Source organism: Drosophila mojavensis, unplaced genomic scaffold (genome assembly GCF_018153725.1).
Source record: "Drosophila mojavensis isolate 15081-1352.22 unplaced genomic scaffold, ASM1815372v1 contig_19, whole genome shotgun sequence".
In the NCBI taxonomy this organism is placed as follows: Eukaryota; Metazoa; Arthropoda; class Insecta; order Diptera; family Drosophilidae; genus Drosophila; species Drosophila mojavensis.
Genome location: NW_025318726.1, coordinates 2,194,503 through 2,214,126, shown reverse-complemented (window position 1 = coordinate 2,214,126; position 19,624 = coordinate 2,194,503). Strand labels below are relative to the sequence as shown.

The window sequence follows — 19,624 nt, the reverse complement described above, 5'->3', positions numbered from 1 at the left end:
GAAATCAATTTACGCGGAGGACTGTGTGAATGTGGGAAATATCAGTTTGACAGATTCCTTAAACTGCGGAAAGATGGACTGAAATTATTTCCACAAGAGCTTGATTGGCATGGGGATAAGAGCTGCATAGCCAGCGATAGTTTCAACCCCCGATACTATCAATCATTCTATCGATCGACCTAATTGCGTTCAGCCATTGAACTAAATTACGGAGAATCAGATAAATAATGAGATGATAAACAGATATTGATGTAAAACTAAATGAAAATCTTTTCATTGCAATTGAATACTAATATCATTTATATAATGTATGTTAAATAGTTTAAATAATTTTTGTAGAGCTTTTAAAAAGTTCAGTCAAAATTAGCTATAAAGTTGTATCTCCTATATAAGAATTTCCTCAATTATTTCTTTCAAGTATTTTAAGTATCACCTAAGTATTTCCTTTAAGTATTCCCTCTAAGTTTTTTTCTCTAAATAATCCCTCTAAGTATTTCCTCTTAGCATTTCCTTTAAGTAATTTCTTTACGTATTTCCTCTCAGTATTATCTCAAAGTCATTAATGCTTAGCTGAACGATCACTCACTTCATTTCACTTCACTTCACTTTACGACTGACCACCCCACCAGGCCTGGGCGACTGAAGAAATGCTGCAGGTGTTGCCCTTTATATAGGGCGACTTTCACTCAGCAATTAACTCGGGTTCAACTGTTGAGCCCGATGCCAGGTAGGGGTCGTTGCAGTCGAGCTTTAAGTGACCAATGGGAACCCTCTCTGCTGCTGCGAGCACTCTAACTTCGTTTTACCCAAATACAAATACCAAACGAACACTGCTGCATACATTTAGACATCATAAATGATCTTCTGTAGTTGTTGTTCGTCCCTTACTTTGTTAGTCAGACAGTCGGAGAGACACACGAAGAGACAGACGGAGAGATATACAGTTATGCAGACATGAGAGACAGTTAAATCGATTACGCATAGTTAAATCTGATTAGCTCAAAACGCTACTCTTGAATATATGTGCTTTATAAGGCTAAATGCTGATATGCTAAATAACTAATTAATATTCATAATTATTGGCTGGCATAGACAGCAATTTCTTCTGTTTTATAGTTCTCTATTTTAGGTATTCCTGTTTTTTGTTATTTTATCAATCAAATTATAAAATGTTGATCTTTAAGCTAGAGCTCAAGGTTTTGAAAATAGAAGCTGGAGTGTGCAAATTTTTCATTTAGAATTCCATGAATTTTGTATATTTTCGAGTTTTGTTAAATTTTAGAGGTCAGGTGCAATTACAGCTAATTGTAAATGAGCTAACATTTTCTTCAAAAATGACTATTAAACAGAATATGTAGATTATATGCTGAACGTTTCATAAATTCCGTTAGCAGTGCCCGTGCGAATAAAGATGAGCAACGCAAAGCAATTTTCCTATGCGTGTGCATAAATTCTACCTGGATATACATACATACATACATCATATGTATGTACATTCGTGCATTCCAGCACATTATAGGAATCACAATTGTTATTAGAGCGTGGCGCTCTAGCAGTGCGGTAGTGCGGTAGAGCGGATTTATTTCAAGTTAGAATTACTCACGCAATGCCTAGCCCGCCGATGTAAAGTTTTTCTTTCTTTAAGTTTTTATTTTATTGTGAATTTATGAACACGAAGCTCAGGGGATGTCCGACTAGAGCTAGAGCTTTCTTAATTTTCTAAACCTTTGTCCAGCTTGACTTTAAACTTCAAACTTGTCTCAGGCTTGGCACTGATTTCCATTAAACAAAAATGAAATTAAACGGAAACTTGTATACGGGATTTATTCAGAGTGGCTTGTTGCTCTGCTGCTAAACATGTAATGTATCGTAAAAGATCTAAACTAAGCAGCTGCAACGCTATAGTACCTCAGGCTGCACTGCAGAGGAGAAATATGCAAAAAAGAATAGAGTAAGCCCCACTTTCAAGTTAAATAGCTGCAATTTATTTGTGCCAAATATCAAATTGCAATTGGCTTCTGACTTTAAGCTCGTAATTTTTTTGGCATTTGACAAATGCGCGCTACATAGATAAAGCGGATTGCGGAGCTCGAGGGGATGGGTAAGGAGCGGGTGGGGAGTGCTGGGAGGTGGGATGAGACATCTGAATGCTTATGCAGATAGGTGGGTATATTTGCATTTGCATTTGCCGAGCATTAGAGTAACATATTGCAGGTACGCAGTTGATGTTGGAGCCATTCGAGTCAATGCCTGCGACTGCATATTGCACGTTTCAGATATTCGCAAAGAATGCTGGAGTCGACGACACATGCATTGCCGTGGGAGCGAGGACACGAAGATGCGACCAGGAGGAGGAGGAGCAGCACTTTAAGCGCTAAATAAACATGAATCTGTGACACGAAATGAGCTCGCCTTCCTGTCTGAGCCCCCAGCAAGCAGCAAGCAGCAAGCAGGAACCAGCAACCTCACCCTGGCAGCAGTCGCAGTCGCCCTCGCAGTAGTCCCTCGCCGCCTGTTTGCTTTTGTGCGGCATTTGTGGCACGCCGAGCCTCACATTACCTTTTGTGCGCCGGCAACACATAAACGAGGACGCGCGTGTACAGGAAGTGCATTAAAAGCGCAAGGCTTCAAGTGCAGCTGGCAGTGTGCGCGATGCCGTGTGGACTTGCACATGCCACGGCATTCCTTCTCCTAAGCTCGCCAAGATTACAATGCGCTCAGCTTGCTCAGCTGCTCAACTGCTCTCGTAACGTCTGCCTACCCAGCTCTGCCCAGCCTGCCCAGCTCAGCCCAGCTCTGCCCAGCCTGCCCTGCCAGTGGGTAATCAAGCCTCGCTCGTACAGACATAAGATGTTCCGTGAGCATTTGTAACTGCTCTAAGAGTAATATACCGTTACATACTATTTACTACTGTAGTAAGTTTAATACAATTGTGCAAGCACTACGATACTTGGCTATAGCTGCAGCTTGCGCCTCATCCCTCTACTCAGGCATTAAAACCACCTCGACCTATATATTTAAAGTGTTTTTATGGCAATTTACAATATTGAGAATGCGAGAGGACTCCTTATCAAGCATAGCATAATTACACAATCAACCGGATCCATAAGAAAGTCAAGTTAGTCAACATTCATATTCATTAGCCATATATTTCGCGAGTCTTAATTCATTTCATTTAATTTTCATTTTCATTCATCATTCATCTCGTTTCATATTTAATTCCTACAACAAACTTCGCCTACCATCTATTCTTTCTGTCCCCACTCCTCAACTCGCTAACTCCCTAACTCCCTAATCGTCAGTCAACTTATTATCATAACTCATCAATCCACTCTACTCTAACGCTTGTTTCAACTCAAACTCACCAACACAGTCATCAATCAGTGCTTAAGGCTGTGCAGAATGTAAAACAAGTCGAAATAACAAGTAAGAAAGCTCTAGTCGAGACTACTCGACTACGAGATCCCCTGAACCCTTGGAGTAATAGCTATTTCAATAATTTTTCGCGTCTTTCAGCTTACACAAGAAACACGCACACACACACACACACACACACGCACGCACGCACACACAGGCATACATACACACATACATACAAACATACACACACACACACATACACAAACAATTACATACATATACACACACAAGCATAAACACGCATGGGCGGCAGTGAGCGCTTACTATGAGAACTTAATTGCTTAATAACTTTTTTGTGGACGTACGATCTTCATGAAACTTTCAGATTATGATTATGACATGGATATGCATGTAATTGCCAAAGCACAAGTCTCTAGTATTTGAAATACGCTTTTTACAAAAGTGTGGGTGAGGGGGTGAATTTAAGGGTGGGGGGTAAATTTTAACAAAAACCGAAATTGTATAAATTGCATATAGGCATACATTAAAATTTTGGAGACTCTAGCAATAAAGGTGTAGAAGATATAATTTTATAACTGGTTTTCGATAAGGTTTTTTATCGATAAAAAAAGATCGGGATGAGTTATCGATTTTTAATGATAAACTTGATATGCGCGCTGTAATTACGAACATTTTAAAAAAAATTTGAAGTCTCTAGCTCTTATATCTTCTGAAATCGACGCGTTCATACATACGGACAGACGGACAGACGGACAGACGGACGGACGGACGAGACGGACAGACGGACAGACAGACGGACAGGGCCAAATCAACTCAGCTCGTCGCCCTGATCAAGAATATATATACTTTGTGGGGTCTGCCACGCCTCCTTCTGCCTGTTACATACATTTCAACAAAACCATTATACCCTGATTTCCCATTGAAAATGGGTTCAGGGTATAAAAATCTGTCGTATACACCAAAAAAATCATAACATTTAATGTGTAAATTCATAGGCGATTTCCCTGAAGGCCGACGACAAATGAGATAGTAAATAAGTATTCTTGTCACAGACGCATTAAACTACATAGGCTCTAGGGAATTCCCGTTATCGAGTGTGACATACTACTTAATGCACTTCACATTTCATTTGGACAAATTACATACGAATCAGTTCAATACGCAAGGGCATACATATGCAATGATATGTACAATGCCGTAATTACATAATTAATAATTGTTAACCCAGAGCTTTAAGCCTTTTATATAGTTAATAATGTCCACTATATATAAATATATGCTTACAGCAGGAATACTGGACAGGGCTGCAACTTGGTTCTTACTTCCTCTGATATTGGGACTTATAGATAGCAGAAGAATATCCTACTGCCTTGAGATTCAATTTAACAATGTCTTTATCCATTAATAGATCAGCTGTAGGAAAAGGGAGCGCACATAGGGAAAGGCAGCATAAGGGAGAGTGACAATTCCGCTCTTACACATCCAATTTTAAGAGCTACTCTTACATGATTTCGATCAAATCAAATGATTCAAATTAATGATTAAAATAAAATGATAAGACATATCCCAAATTGTTAATTGATATTAGGTTTCAGAGAATCATTAATCTCTCCCTATGCAACTGTGTATCATCAGTGCAAACATTCAGCAGAATATCTTAACTGTTGGTTAAACAAAAGCTCTGATAACAATCACAGCTAGTTAAGTCAGCTCACTTGCACTGAAAAGCTTGCATAGAAAACATTTGCTCGCACTAAAGTTCATTTTATTAAAACTAAAACTTGCCATAAAAAATTGGTCGACTGATGTATGCACATAGCTGTACCAAATTGAGATTATAAAAAATTAAAAAAACTATTATGAAAGTGCGCAGCATCCAGCGACGAGATGAATGCAGGCAGCCGCAGAACTTTAATTTGACGGCGTTTCACATAAATTCATAAAATTACTTGGCCCAGTTCCAGCGACAGAAATTGGCAAAAAGCAGAGCAATGGGACCGAGAGCTAAGCTAGGGTATATGCCTTCTGAAGTGTACGGACGGACTTTACGCTTATCCGTGATTTATTACAAATTTACCTAGCTATACCTTATATTCCAATAAATTATTTTCGCATTGCTGTGCTTAGCTTGGAGACTACTATATGCGTATACACATACATATGAAATACTGCACGGTATTCAGGGAGCCGCAACCGACTACGGCTCTATTCAGATATTTGCCAAAATATATACCCCGCCGCACCTGTGCAAACAGTGGCAGCCAGAGTAATATACATATATCACATGCCGAGTCCGCCGCCAGATTCATATTCGAGGCGGGGGAGCGAGGCAGTGGGCCAACGGGTTCCTCCTCCTCTGGCAAATGTTCTGCAATTAACTATGCCATTATACGACGACCAGGCCGACATATACAATTCATGACAAATTGCATTAGCGACGCTGGCGAGGCGGTGCCCAAGGATGTGGGCCAAACAGCTGTCTGTCCGGGCCATTTCCATTTTGTTCTAAGTTGGCTGTGACGTCACTTCCTCGTGTTGCACACATTCCTTGACTCGCCTGCGAATTGACCTTCAAAGCATTTTCACACAAAGCAACCAAAAAACTGATATCTGCACGCGTATGTATGTATATACGATGTAAACAGAGTATATTAGTTTCCGAAATACTCGTTCGATGCAAATTTAAACTTGAAACTAGAAATAAGCAAATGAAATGAAGCATAAAATAAATGATATTGAATTTATATTTAAGATTTTGTTTAAGTTGCATATGGAGAGATGATGATGGCAAGTTTTTGTCGAAAGTGAAATTTATTGCTTACTGCACTTAGTCCTTAAAGTGTATTAAACAGTAAATTTCACTTGGAGTTATTGATTTTTCTAATATGAGAGTTGAGAAAATTTGTATCTAGGGAGATTGACGGGTGACAGAATGACCACATTGTCAAAATTATATTTAATATCAGTTCTATGTAATAAAGGCTGTTTCATTGATATTACAGAAAATAGTGACACTAAATCAGTGGGAAAACGAATGGATGCTAATTTGACTCAGTTCGACTTTATACTTTATACTTTATGAGGTCTGCCACGTCTCCTTCTGCCTGTTAATGCCTTTTCATAAAAATACAATGCCCACATTTTATTTTCCCGAATTTTCTAACATTCTCTTAACATTCGCATAACATTAAGTGTTCCTCTAGAACCGTCTGTGCGTTGAGGCAATACTTGAACGAGTGTTCCGCAGTCAGTGGCATCCGTTTGACATTTTGTAACTTGGTTATTGTATGTAAGTATGTGTAAATATGTAGCTACAAATACACATATATAGGTATGTTTGTAGATATGTAAAGTCGACTTTTTTGCAATATGCTTTTTTGCACAGCGCTTGCCACATTAACGTCAACAGCTGAATTTTTGTGCTCTCATTTCTTAGTTGCTTTTGTATACCCCGTGTGGCAGACTGTGGGCTATGAGCTCAACCAAGTTGAGGAAGTGCATGCACAGATACACAGATACACAAATACACAGATACATACATATGTGATATACGGATGCAAAGTTATAGTCTCTGGATATATGTATACACATATATACTTTTGTATATTCGTATTCATTTATTTTTATATGCTCGACAACCATTTACATTTTTCGTATATATGTATATCAACTACTGAGCTGTGTTTACAGGGTATCTTATCCAGGGTATCGTTGAGGCTACCTCGGTCTGTTGTGCTCGCCTTGACAAAGTATTTGCCATTTTGCGCATTAAGCATCAGCATGTGATCTAGGTGCACCAGACACCCATATACTTGCTACACTTTTATGTGTCCTGATGATGATGATGATGATGATGACGATGATGACGACGACGATGCGAGTCTTTGTAGGGGCAACACATGTTTGGGAACTAACAAACTCATCAAGGCGGCAACAGCTACACAGTGGTGCGGGTGCAGGGCAGTCGTTCAAGCCTTTGAGTAGGCAGAAGAGCGCTACCGGCGAGCTGTGACCTTATTCGCAGCTGCAGACTTTACTTTACTTTCAGCTAGAATTCAAGAATTCAACAATGAGATGCATCAATTTATATCAGTTTCAAGCTGCGAATTTGATACTTTGTACAAATAAGCAGCTGGAACTACATGTAAACAGTTTACACGAGGCAAATATATGTTTGGAGTCTCTTTGGCAAACTGTTGAGCTGCTGAAATGTTCATGCAGCTTAAAGTCAATTCAAACCAGTTTTAGGCAGATATTATTAGGGTAATAGTTGGCATACAACTCATATGAAGTAAATTACTGTTGAAGCTCTTTCATAAACAACAATACATAAACAACACATGGAAAATTTGATATATCAAATAAAATCTAAATATTACTTTGGATTAAGAGATGGAATATAGAATGAGGTATATTAAAATAAGCAAAAATATACATATTGTATTCATTCGTAAGTAGGAATACAAATTTTTTGATGTTTTGACTTGGTGTTCAGATTGTCTTCTCTGTGATAATACATCTCAGGGATGAGCTAAAAGTTGGAAAAGCATATCCTTAAAACTAAGTGCACATCCATTCCATAGAGGGAATTTATTCGCCACTTCGAATATATTTATTTAATAAATTAAAATTTCATTCAATATATGATCAGCAGAATGATCTGAATTAATATATACAAGTCTTTATACATAGCCTTCCGTATGCTAACCTTAATTAACTAAATTAACCATCCCTATGAATATTCTATTCTATTTTATAGAAACGCACAGAAATATAAATCTTGAATACCCCACGCAGGCTGTGTTTGATAATTACCGTTAAGAATGCTTCAAGCATGTCGCAATTGTTGCACGAAGTGGGCGGAATGTCGCGACGCCTTCCGATTAAATTATTAATGTCGCATGTGGAGAGGTCTCCTGCGGTCTCAAGCGGCTATATATCAGTAAACTCCCGAGGCGTAATTAGTAACACTTGCCTGCTCAATGGCGCGCACACACACACATACACACACGCATTAAAATCATTTATTTACGGATAGCACAACTGCAAGTAATTACTTATCGCATAAGGCGCCTAGGTACAGCAAGACAAATTGACAATAAAAATTAATTTTAAAACATTTACTCGCAATTATCGCAATTGTGTGGGTTACCCAGATTTGACCCAGCTTCACGCATTGTTATGTATATGTACCTCTAAGCAATGGGTAAATGGGTAAATGGATAAATGGGTAAAGTAAGGCAGGCAAAGCAGATTTTCCAAACTCATAAATGTTTACATATAAATCTGCTAGAACAGGACGAATTATTGCTATTTTCTTTTCTCTATGTACGCAATAAATTCTGATAGCTACACAAATTAGATACTTGAATTACATACTGTCTATCTCTGCTCGAAAATAACAGTGAAGGTATGAAGATGAAGGGAAAATAAATATGACTTACAACTAAACTTTTCAATTTATTTCGCAGTAATTTAATTTTTTATAGATTCATTAACAGAATGAGAAGTATATGTTTGTTTGATTCAACATCCGATGTGCTGTGTCTCCCTCTCTCCACAGGAACTCATAATATTCCAGGTCTTGAGGGTGGTGGCGTTTCAGTCTTCTCCTTATATTTCTACGGCTATTTGGGTGTGCATTTAGCCTTTCAGTGTATTTTTTGGATGTCTCCTGTATTTTGTCTCCGATTTTGGTTACTTTGAGGTCGCGTTCGATGTTTCTTGTTCTAATATACCACGGAGCCCCAGTGATCTTCCTTAAAGTTTTTGCTTGTAATACTCGCAGTTTGTTCAAATGACATTTGGCTGCGATGCCATATATTTGAATAGCGTAAAACAAGCTAGGGGCTAATTTTGTTTTATAAATTTTGATTTTGTTGTCCAGCGACAGCTTATTTCGTGGTGTTATTCGGTATTCCATTCAACGTGACTCCAGGACAGCAAAGTCGGCGATTTGAAAACGTAACATTTGCGCATTTGGCAGCATTGATGCACACGTTTCATTTTCGTGCCCATGCTTGGAATGCATCGAGATACTGCTGAAGTGTATTCGTGGCCTGTACAATGCAGCATCTTTTTGTGAGCACCGCAGTATCGTCAATTTGAAAACTAAAAAAAAAATTTTGATAAAACATCTAATACATAAATAATAATATTCAATAGTTCTGTTCATATTGATCGATTCAGCTTTTCGCGCTAGACTGAAACGCTCCCATACCTTTAATCTAAATTACTTGAGTTATATTTTGTTTACCCGCTTAAAGAGTAAGCTATATAGTGCAATAAGAGCTTGAGTCAATTAAGATGTATTCTCTAACAGCCAAGCAGCCGGAACATAAATACGGGAATCAATCGTATACATAAAATCTCCCTTTAATGGTGAGTTTTAATATTACTTTTAAAGTCAATTCGACCTCATTCTTACACATTAATGGTGGATTAGACACACACAAGCAGTTCGTGATATTTAAAAGCCACAAGTTGGTCAAATCCTTTGCATTGAGTTTTCTATTACGACTATTCACGCTGGAGTTGAGCCAATCAATCAAGGTCGTATAAGCAGCTCTCTAACGAATCACTAACGAATTTTTCTGGTATCAATCAAAGTCACCGAAATGCAATAAGAATTGACCCAAGACAAGCGACAGAGACAGGGAGGGGAGAGAGGAGAGAAGGGAAAAGAGACAGAAAGGGAAATAGCGCGATTAAATTGGTTTCACTTGTTATTGGTGTTAGGGGCAGATGCACAAAAACGTTGCAAATTAAATGCATGACAAACAACACGGTCAAACCAAAACAAGTAAAACGCTCTAGTCGGGACTGATCGACTAAAAGATACCTCTTTCAAATCAAGTAATCAAAGTTTGTCTTCCGCAGTCTGAAATGTCCACTTCCCGGCTGTACATTCCTTATCCGCAGAGTAGCCTATCCTATATGAAAGTACCAGCTAACTATTCCAGCAGAAAATAATCGATTTCCCAATTATTTTACTTGGTACAAAGTGTGCATTCCTTATGGATGAAAATAGGTACGATGGGAGTAAGTGTCCCATGGTTTATCCAATGGATCACACTGCTCTAATAGCTTCAGTATTAGTAAGCTGATGTCAGTTTAGGTCTATTGAATATGATACATATCACAAAAGGAATAATTATAGATCTTGTAAAATAGAAATTGTATAACATCACTAACTATTATATGGTTAGGGATAACATACAACCAATTGCGAAGCTTGACAGCTCTAATTTTGAGATTTATTTATTGAAGCTCGATAGTATTGATCATTTTAATGGAAACTAAAAAGTTTTCGATTATTTAAAGCGAATTTGATCTACCTGAGTTGGCGAGGAGCCTACGCAACCAACTTCAGCTAAAGCTCTTATATGCTCCGAATCTCAGGGACGCATATATGTATATTTAACCAATTATATAATATTAATAATTATATTAACTTAACTGATTGTGTTGAAGAAAAATAAATTTGGATGTATTATATATACCTACCTATATATAATACTAATAAAAATATGTCTGCATAAATGTATCCTAATTTATATAGGCATGAAGACTTCCAAAACTGAATTGATTACACAACTTTGTAAAATAATTAAAATAATTTGACTTCAATTAATCTGCAAGGGGAGAACTAAGCTACTGTATGGTACACTCAAAATGGGTATACCCATCTCTGGCTGCTCCAATTGCATCACTCAATGGTTACAGGGTAGCAAACAGACAACAGCAAAGCAAATACAAACACGATGCAGAAAAAAGCCACGAAGGCGACACACAATTTGCATTAGGAAAACGCCAACTGGTTTGCCTCGGACTTTGTTTGGTCCGTGCTCGGTCCAGGCAACACAGCGAAATACGCTGACCCTGCGGCCTTTACACCTGCCCATGGGGCCACAACACAGCGGTTGCTGCACTTGTCTCTCTGCCATTGAAATAGCAGCGAGAGCGCAGTGCATTCAGTATCCAGAAATGAATTTACAGTATGCATAAATCTTAATGTATTTAAAGGAATGAAGCATAGAAAGTGGACTCATTTTGTGCTTCCCCTGCATATCAGTGTCGATAAATGACAATTAGTCGAGGGCATTTAATTTATACGTGAGTGAAAGCTAAAACATGTAAAAATATTCAATTGGTAAGCCCAAAAATCAATAAACTAATGGGCCAAGCGCTTCCAGCTAAGCGCAGCTGACAGACGAGAAGAAGAAGAAGCAGCAGCAGCAGCATTTGCAGTGAAAAAGTGCCGAAAGCACCGCCCACCGTGACACGCCCATTCACGCCCAACACCTGCCTAATGACGATGAGCTGATAATGGCATTCATGTTACCTGCGGTTCACTGCGTTTGCATTCGCTGCAAAAGAACTAGAGAGAGAGGGAAAGAGAGAGAGGGAAAGAGAGATGGGATGTTGCTGTTGCTAGCAATGCAGCTATTGCTGCTCCCGCCGCTCCTGCTGCTGCTGCTCCTCCTGCTAGCTACTAATGCCTTTACAGCAACATTTGCGCAGGTATTTGTGCATCGAAAATGTAAAATTCCGCTGTGGGATGCGAGGCTCGCAATTGAAATTTAGCATTTGACCTCTTCACTTAAATTCAACGGCAGTCAAGGCTTTGCAAACGGCCTTTCACTGTTTGCATACCCTAACAGAGAAATGCATTGGATAAAAGGATCCAGCAAAAAATATTTCCGAGTCGAACATTTGGTAAATGAACTTTATATTCCCTAAAGTTTTACTGATTGTAATTTATGAGTAAAGTAGAAAAACTGCTCAATGAATTGCATAGGAAAAGGCTAAGATATCTTTTGGTGGAATGTATTTAATTGGTATGAGCTTTGCCATTATGAGCAAAAAAATTCAAATTGTGCTTTAAGAACTCAACATTTCATAAGTCACATGCTTACATTGTCAAGGATACAGCGCTAACCTGATACCTGATACCTGACACTTATTTCTAGAGTTGATGGTAAATCAATTGAGATATTCAACAGTAACTAATTGGTTATTATGATTCTTCGAATGAATGGAATGGATTCAACTCTTAATATACATTTTCAGCCAACACGTAGAAGAAGTACTCAGGAACCTACATTAATGTAAAAGCCAAAAGTTACTAAGTTCCAAGACTGTGGAAATCCCTGTGTATTTTAGATATGCGCCAACCTCAAAATAAGTAGTAATTTTTTTATTCAGAGTAGATAATTTTAAGTAGATGGACTAATTAATCTGATTAACAAAATTACAAATTACAACAGAATTTATGTAATACCAGAAATAGTATTTCCCAATTTGCCAGACCGACCCCTAGTAGGCGTATCGAGGAAATCTTATTATTTAATCAGGAGAAGGTACACAGGTATAAATATATTTCAAGTGTGGGTCTCTAGAAAAAGGATTTGTGATCAAACAGACTAACAAAACCCACATACTCATACATTTCGTGTAAACCGAGAATAATTGGCACAAATAATATATATATTTAGAGCTTAAACTAGACATGTATCGTTGAAAAATCATATGCAGAAGGTGCTACCCACAATCCCAGATGGAGTTCGTAATCAATATTTGTAGAGCTGAAACGGCCTAGCGAGTACTCAGAATGTATTTATACTATATATGTATATCATTGTCTTGATTTTTCGATTGATCTACTGGACATGAATTATTGATTAAGCTCAAATATATTTAGAGCTTAAACTAGACATATCCAAAAGGTGCTACAAAATATCCGAGATGGGACAAAACCAGAAAACTCTTTTAACTCTCCACTAAATTGGTGAAATAAATTATCTTTCACATGAGTTAGCCAGGCCTTAAACAAATTAAGAGCGGAGTTTGCTCTGCGACAAGGCACAGTCGACTATTTGGATACAAATTATTGCAGCTGTCAACATGGCAGACAGTTAATATCCAGCATCTGGGATGCGGGCTGTCAAAACACGAGCGCTGAATTTATGCGCCAATTCCATGAGTTTCAAATGAATGTTGCGTAGCTTCGCTTTATTTACTGTTGCTGCAGCTGATTACTGTTGCTGTTCTATATGTATGTGTGTGCGTGTGCATGTGTGTTGGTGTATATATGTTTTTGGAAATATATGTGCTGACCCTATTTGCCATTTTGGTAAGCTCACTGGCATGGGCTGTGTCTGTTCCTTTCACGTGTCTCTGTATGTATGTGTGTGTATACTCGTGTGTGTACGTGGGTGTGTTGCCACAACTCAGTCTTGCATTGGGTTTGTTGCTTTTCATCGGCCACAAATGCAGCTGCATCTGCTAGCCATACATTTGTTGGAATACATTTCGGGCTATTGTCTAGGCCGTTTGGCCAACTGTTTCTGGTTGCTTGTCGATGATAAAAGGCAACTGAATTTAAGTTTGTATTCCCTGAAGAGTATAATGTTTTTCGCAAATGTGTGCAACAAGCAGAAGGAGACCTAGCCTAGCCACAGGGAATATTCTATATGGCTTTAATCAAAATCACGAACCGAGGCGATGTTGACCGGTCTGTCAGTCACTCCTTGGAAATTAAGTTTGTCTTAAAAAATCGATAATTTTTCCTGCTTGAAGTCTTAGAGGTATTTGAATAGAATTTATACTATACTACCATACTTTATGGCTTTAATCAAGAATAAGAGGCGAGGCGATGTCCACAGATCTACAACTTTTCCTGCTTGAGGTCTTAGGAGTCTTTGCTCTATACATGTCTGTATTTCTTTAAGGTTTTTGCTATTATTACTTACTATTCAATGTTCGCCTGTTAGTATCAAGGTAGGACCTTAATGTTAACTAAGATGGCTAGCATGTGAGTCAGTGGCGCAAAGTCTGGGTCTGAAGGGACTTTACTCCAATTAATAATGCATTTAAGGCGACAATTGAGATGTCCGTTGGGCGGCACATGAATATGACATGAAGATGTCGTCAAGGAGAGTAAATCAAAGTATTTGCCTGCAACGGGCACACATACATGTATGTACATGTATGTATGTGTGCAGCAGGGTGGCATATGTGAGCATTAGCAATGTCCAAACGTAAGTCCCTCATACAGTTTGTCAGTTGCTTTGAAAAGCAGATGCCCGAGGCTCAAGGCTTCTCACTTTTGAAAGCCCCACAATACGTCAGACTGGACACAGGAACAATTTGTCATCACAGAGCGGGAGCTGTACCAACTAGCTCAACTGGCTTAGCAGGCGTTGAAAGCCAGCGCCTAAAGCTGTAAAATGCAAATTTTTGGCTGTTGTTCCGATTAGCATAGAACATCCCATGATACAAGCACACCCATGCACATCTATGTATGTAGACCAAGCATACATATATAAGACTGGCTACATTTAATATTTCACTGAATGTGCCCAGCCCACTAATGGAAAAATGACGCAACTTTGCCATGCAGACTCCTTTGCTTCAGACAATGATTTTCCTTTTGTCAACAGTCCAAGTCCTCCCCAGCACCTGCTTTGCTTATGACTATCGATATGAAGGTTCCTGCAGCAAACATGTAACAAATAAAAGATGCGTCAACATGGTAAACCAAACCATTTATCACTGATTACAAACTAATATTTTAGGTAAACAATCCAAAAAGCCCAAAGACTATTTTCATTTTTTCGGTCACGATAAGGGAAAATAATTCGAGATTTAACAGACTATTCCCTAGAAATCAAAGCTATGTTACAATACAATACCATTATGTGATGCGCATATAGTTCAAAATTAGAATACTAGATTGAATACACAATTTTTCCACATCGTCATTTACCCATTGAATTCAGAGCCATTGGGCTCCAGTCATGGAGCACATAGCCTTCATTTGAAATGGCCAAGTATTCACAACGTGTTGTTCCTCAGGTACGCCTTCATATTTGTCGCCAACGACCATACCACGCTGTTAGTACTTAGATAGGGGAGGTGCCTTCAATCAATACGGAATATGATTGGGGACAGATCGACATTATCAATAGTCAGTAAAACATTCAAGAGCTAATTAATGCGTATATTGTTCTTTATAGGTTAGTGTTGAACAAAGTACATTCCCTTCTTCTCATCTACAGCCTGTTAACGTCGCCTATTACTTCGAAGCAGATGTATGTGTCACGCTGCACATTGTTGGAGTCAAAGGCTTTTATGATGGTAGTAAACTTGTAGCGGCCATTTATGGGCATTCCATTGGATTCCATTGTCACGTTTACGTCAAAAGGCTCGTGAATCAATACAGTCTATTTGAAATGATCATTAATTGGGGAAAAGCAAAGTCGTAGTATACCTACTCCTGGGTAAAACATTGTTTGTCTGATTTCTTCCCTATTCATTATATGCCTTGTCCAATACTTGTAAAAGTCAAGATTCCTGTCGAACAGGGCTGGCACAAAGTCGCGGATTTTCATGCTGTATGGTGTTTGCTGCCACATTCCACGATCATATTTAACAGATGAAAAAGAGGCCTAAAATAAAGAAAATATTAATTATGGTTTTCAATCATATGTATATCATAAGAGCAAAAAGTACTTGAATGCGATCCCCAACTTCAATCATCCAGGTGTAAGTAACATTTCCCGAAACTAATATGACATCATCATGTATCGTAAATGTCATATGTGACATATCGGCGGCTTGGTTCACATTGAGAACATTACTTTCTGAATTTGGACAATCTTGAAAGAAATCCTCGTTTTCAGGAACGAATATATACTTTAGAGCACTCGAGCAGATTGCCAATAAAATCACGATACACAGTGGGTAGAGAAACTTCATTTTCACCCACATCGTTTGCTTTCAGCTTCGCAATGATATTTATGCAGTACGGTTTGGCACTTTTATACCACAAATTTAATTGCATATGACGTTCGAATCATTCGATGGCAATCACACATTTTTGTCAGATCGCACCTAATAATAAGGAGATGGGCCTGTTACTAAACATTAAACATACTATTTATATCTAGCAAATCTAGCTGAAGCTCACATTTCCGTTGTAATGTCAAGTGATTTATCACGCGATGCTAATGGCGCAATCGCGCGCAGAATATGTTTCATTTTTAATCACACGATTCGAATCTTTGCAATGTTTTCCATTCCATTTCATTGCAGATTCACAAGGTCGGGCACATGACTACATTTCCTGATACTGCGGAGTCCCCAACACCCCTTTTATACTGAACGAGATTTATCAGGATTTTTACAAATGAATGTTCAGAGATAATTATTAATCTTGATATGACCTTAAAAATAACTCACCATTAAAAGCTTTCTAGCTCTCAGCTCGAAATCAGATCTGTTATATCTTAGCGTTTTAGAGATACCAGATTAAGTATTAGCAGGATCTTAACAGTTTATTAGTTGACAGTCTTAACAAGTAAATACTTAGAATATCAAGTCTCTAGAGCTCAGTTCGTTGATGAGTATAAAAATGATCAAAATTTTTTAGTTTCATGGATTTTGTGGATTTATTGGATTTATTAAATATATATGTATGTAGCTTAGATGGTGTGGCGACCTCAGATTTCAAGTATTCTGAGTCGCCTCGTCTCAAACACAATAACTAATTCAATTTCAAAACAAGTTAGAAAGCTCTAGTCAATACTACATCCAATCACGCATAAACACGTATGGGCTGCTGTGTGGTCCTACTACAGGTACTTAATTTGTTGTTGTTTGTTAACTTTTCTTGTCGATGAACTCTCGTTATGAAACTTTGAGATCGTGACTAAAACATTGAAATGCATTCATTTGGATATAGAGGTGGGAGGTAAATTTTAACAAAAATCGAAATTGTATGAAATGCATCTAAATACAATATATATTTAAAGTGTGGAGACTCTAGCTTGAAAGATGTAGGAGATATCATTTTAAAACTTATTTTCGATAAGGTTTTTAATTGATAACAAAATAACGGGATGAGTTATCGTTTTTTGAAGATAAACTCGACATGCGCGCTATATATACGCACTTTTTCAAAAAAATTGAAGTCTCTAGTCTCTACATACGGACAGACGAACGGACAGACAGACGGACAAGGCCAAATCGACTTAGCTCGTCGCCGTGATCAAGAATATATATACTTTGTGGTGTCTGCCACGCCTCTCCTTCTGCCTGTTACATACATTTCAAGAAAACCATTATACCCTGATTTCCCATTGAAAATGGGTTTAGGGTATAAAAATGTTCGCCATTTCTTTTACTTGTATTTCTGATTCTGCATCAGCATTCCTCTTAACTGAAAAGATATAGTAGCTATGGTTTATAATATGTCGTCTTATACCATTTTATATATGAATAAAATTGAATCTGTCTGAAGGAGTCTCGATTTGTTTTATTGCATTGCAATGAAACGAAACATACAATGAGCCGACATTTTGGTTCTTATTTAACTTTCGCAGATGTGAAAAGAATGAAATTCAGGTATTCACGTAAAGGCTGAATGACAAATATTGAATGGCTTTGCATTGGGTCTTTGTTGTCTCGGCTGATCGCCGCCGTGGAACATACGTCCGACTCCCGCCCGGCGTATAGGGTAAGGCTACGTTAGTCTGACAGTTTACTAATGAATTTTTAAGCTCTGACCAGCTCGAAAATTCAATTACCTGGATTTGCTTTATGAACGCGACTAGCATTTCATATGCCCTAAGGTCAAACATCTGCCCAGGCCAAAGGTCACGCCACTCCACTATTATAATGAAAACGGACAAGTGACAGTAAACGAGCTGAATTGAAAGGACAGCAGGCAACAATGGCTGCCAGAGCATTGTATTTCACACCTCTCTGCACATAATAATGTGATTCGCAAAGCGCTATTTTTCTTGCCAATATTCAAGTGAAACTATATTGAGCCCATCTAAGAAACTTCGGCCTAGCATGGTCCTCATCTTTACTCACACTTTGTGACACAAAAGGCAACATCGATAGAAACTCATCGAAGAAAACTAAAGTCAATGAACTAAATTCGAGATATGTCAGACTGGCAACAAAAACTGGCAATTGCAGCCATATTTAAGGAATTAAAAAAAAAACTTGTGAATTTATATAAATGATATGAATATTTTTGAAATTTTAAGTACAAGTAAGTTAGGTGTGTAAATAGGTTAGAATATATTTTATGCTTTCTAAAAATATTGCTCTACTAGGAGCTAGAGACTTGAAATTTGAAACATATACTTGTGTATACTTTATAAGTATTACAGTTATCGGGAAAATTGCAACTTTTATAGAAGCGTGGAAATCGGAAAATGCAGTTTCCGGTATCCTAGATATCGATTTAGTTGAAAAGCAGGAAATTGGAAATTTTGAACGTAGATTCGCGTTGATCACCCAAGATCAAAAAGCTATGACAGATATATCTACGCCCATAGCAGGCGTGAAAAAATCGGGTACACCTGAATATTCTAGAGTTTTCAAGCTATTGATGCGATACTTGAGACTTGAGATTGCGTATATACATATATATACTCGGTTTCACCACCCAAGACTAAAAGGCTCTGGGGGATATATCCCCGCCCACAGAGGGGCGAGGCAGACCACTAAAATTTAAGAGCTAGAAGCTTCACTAAGAATAATTGAGATACTAAATAATAACCCACCCTATCGATGACCCAAATATAAATGTAATATTCACATTTTTAAAGCGAAAAAAACTGTCAAAAAATTATAAATCTAAAAGCAGTGGAGGCGTGGCAATTCAGGTAAGCTACATTTTCGACGGCACTCGAGCTAGAAAGTCAAAACTAAACGAATAAAGTGCTCAAAGCTACCTAAAGCTACTTAAATTTCACTAAACGAATATATATGTTAATATAAATGTCGGGCGTGTCCAAAATTTTGTTAGACAAATGAGATAACGATATTTGAAGTAGAGAACTATGAAACTGGCGTAATGGCGTAAAAAGTAAAAAAGTGTTTTGGACGATGCCAACAACACGCGGTGTTCCCAAGCGGTCCCCCATCTAAGTACTAACCGCGCCCGACGCTGCTTAATTTCGGTGATCGGACGAGAACCGATGTACTCAGCGTGGTATGGTCGTTGGCGACATATATATGGTTAGCGAACAAACATGAAGGCGTAACTGAGGAACAACACGTTGTGAATCCTTGGCCATTTCAAATGAAGGCTGTGTGCTCCATGACTGGAGCTCAATGGCCAGCCAGAGCTAAGCAACAACCACGAGGCGAAATCTCTTAAATGGGTGTGATGTGGTGGGAAAATGGAGCAAAATTAGCAATTGGAATATTTATTGACATT

At 38.2% G+C, this 19,624-nt stretch overlaps 1 protein-coding gene, 1 long non-coding RNA gene and 1 other non-coding gene across 6 annotated transcripts in view; 1 reads left to right on the top strand and 2 right to left on the bottom strand.

The window, feature by feature from the left end:
* The first annotated feature begins 1,689 nt into the window (after positions 1-1,689).
* Positions 1,690-3,014, top strand: LOC116804874. 3 transcript variants are annotated; one of them, XR_004364894.2, is made up of 3 exons: positions 1,718-1,951; positions 2,071-2,163; positions 2,215-3,014. It is a non-coding gene; the product is annotated as an uncharacterized LOC116804874 (long non-coding RNA). The 3 variants fall into 3 exon arrangements; XR_004364893.2 differs by having other exon boundaries at positions 1,690-2,163; positions 2,223-3,014; XR_004364892.2 differs by having other exon boundaries at positions 1,690-2,163.
* A 12,350-nt stretch (positions 3,015-15,364) lies between these two features.
* LOC6572349 overlaps positions 15,365-19,624 on the bottom strand; it is a 55,669-nt gene continuing 51,409 nt past the window's right edge. Inside the window, exons 1-3 of one of the 2 annotated variants that reach the window (XM_001998451.4) lie at positions 15,898-16,176; positions 15,660-15,833; positions 15,365-15,608 (exon numbers count right to left, since the gene is read on the bottom strand). In XM_001998451.4, coding sequence (XP_001998487.1) covers positions 15,438-15,608; positions 15,660-15,833; positions 15,898-16,155 — 603 coding nt within the window. In that variant the 5' untranslated portion in view covers positions 16,156-16,176 and the 3' untranslated portion in view covers positions 15,365-15,437. Of the gene's footprint in view, positions 15,609-15,659; positions 15,834-15,897; positions 16,177-19,624 lie in introns of those variants that run through there. The other variant, XM_044007734.1, reaches the window with a different exon arrangement.
* Positions 19,292-19,410, bottom strand: LOC6572350. The gene has a single exon (XR_047441.1). It is a non-coding gene; the product is annotated as a 5S ribosomal RNA (ribosomal RNA).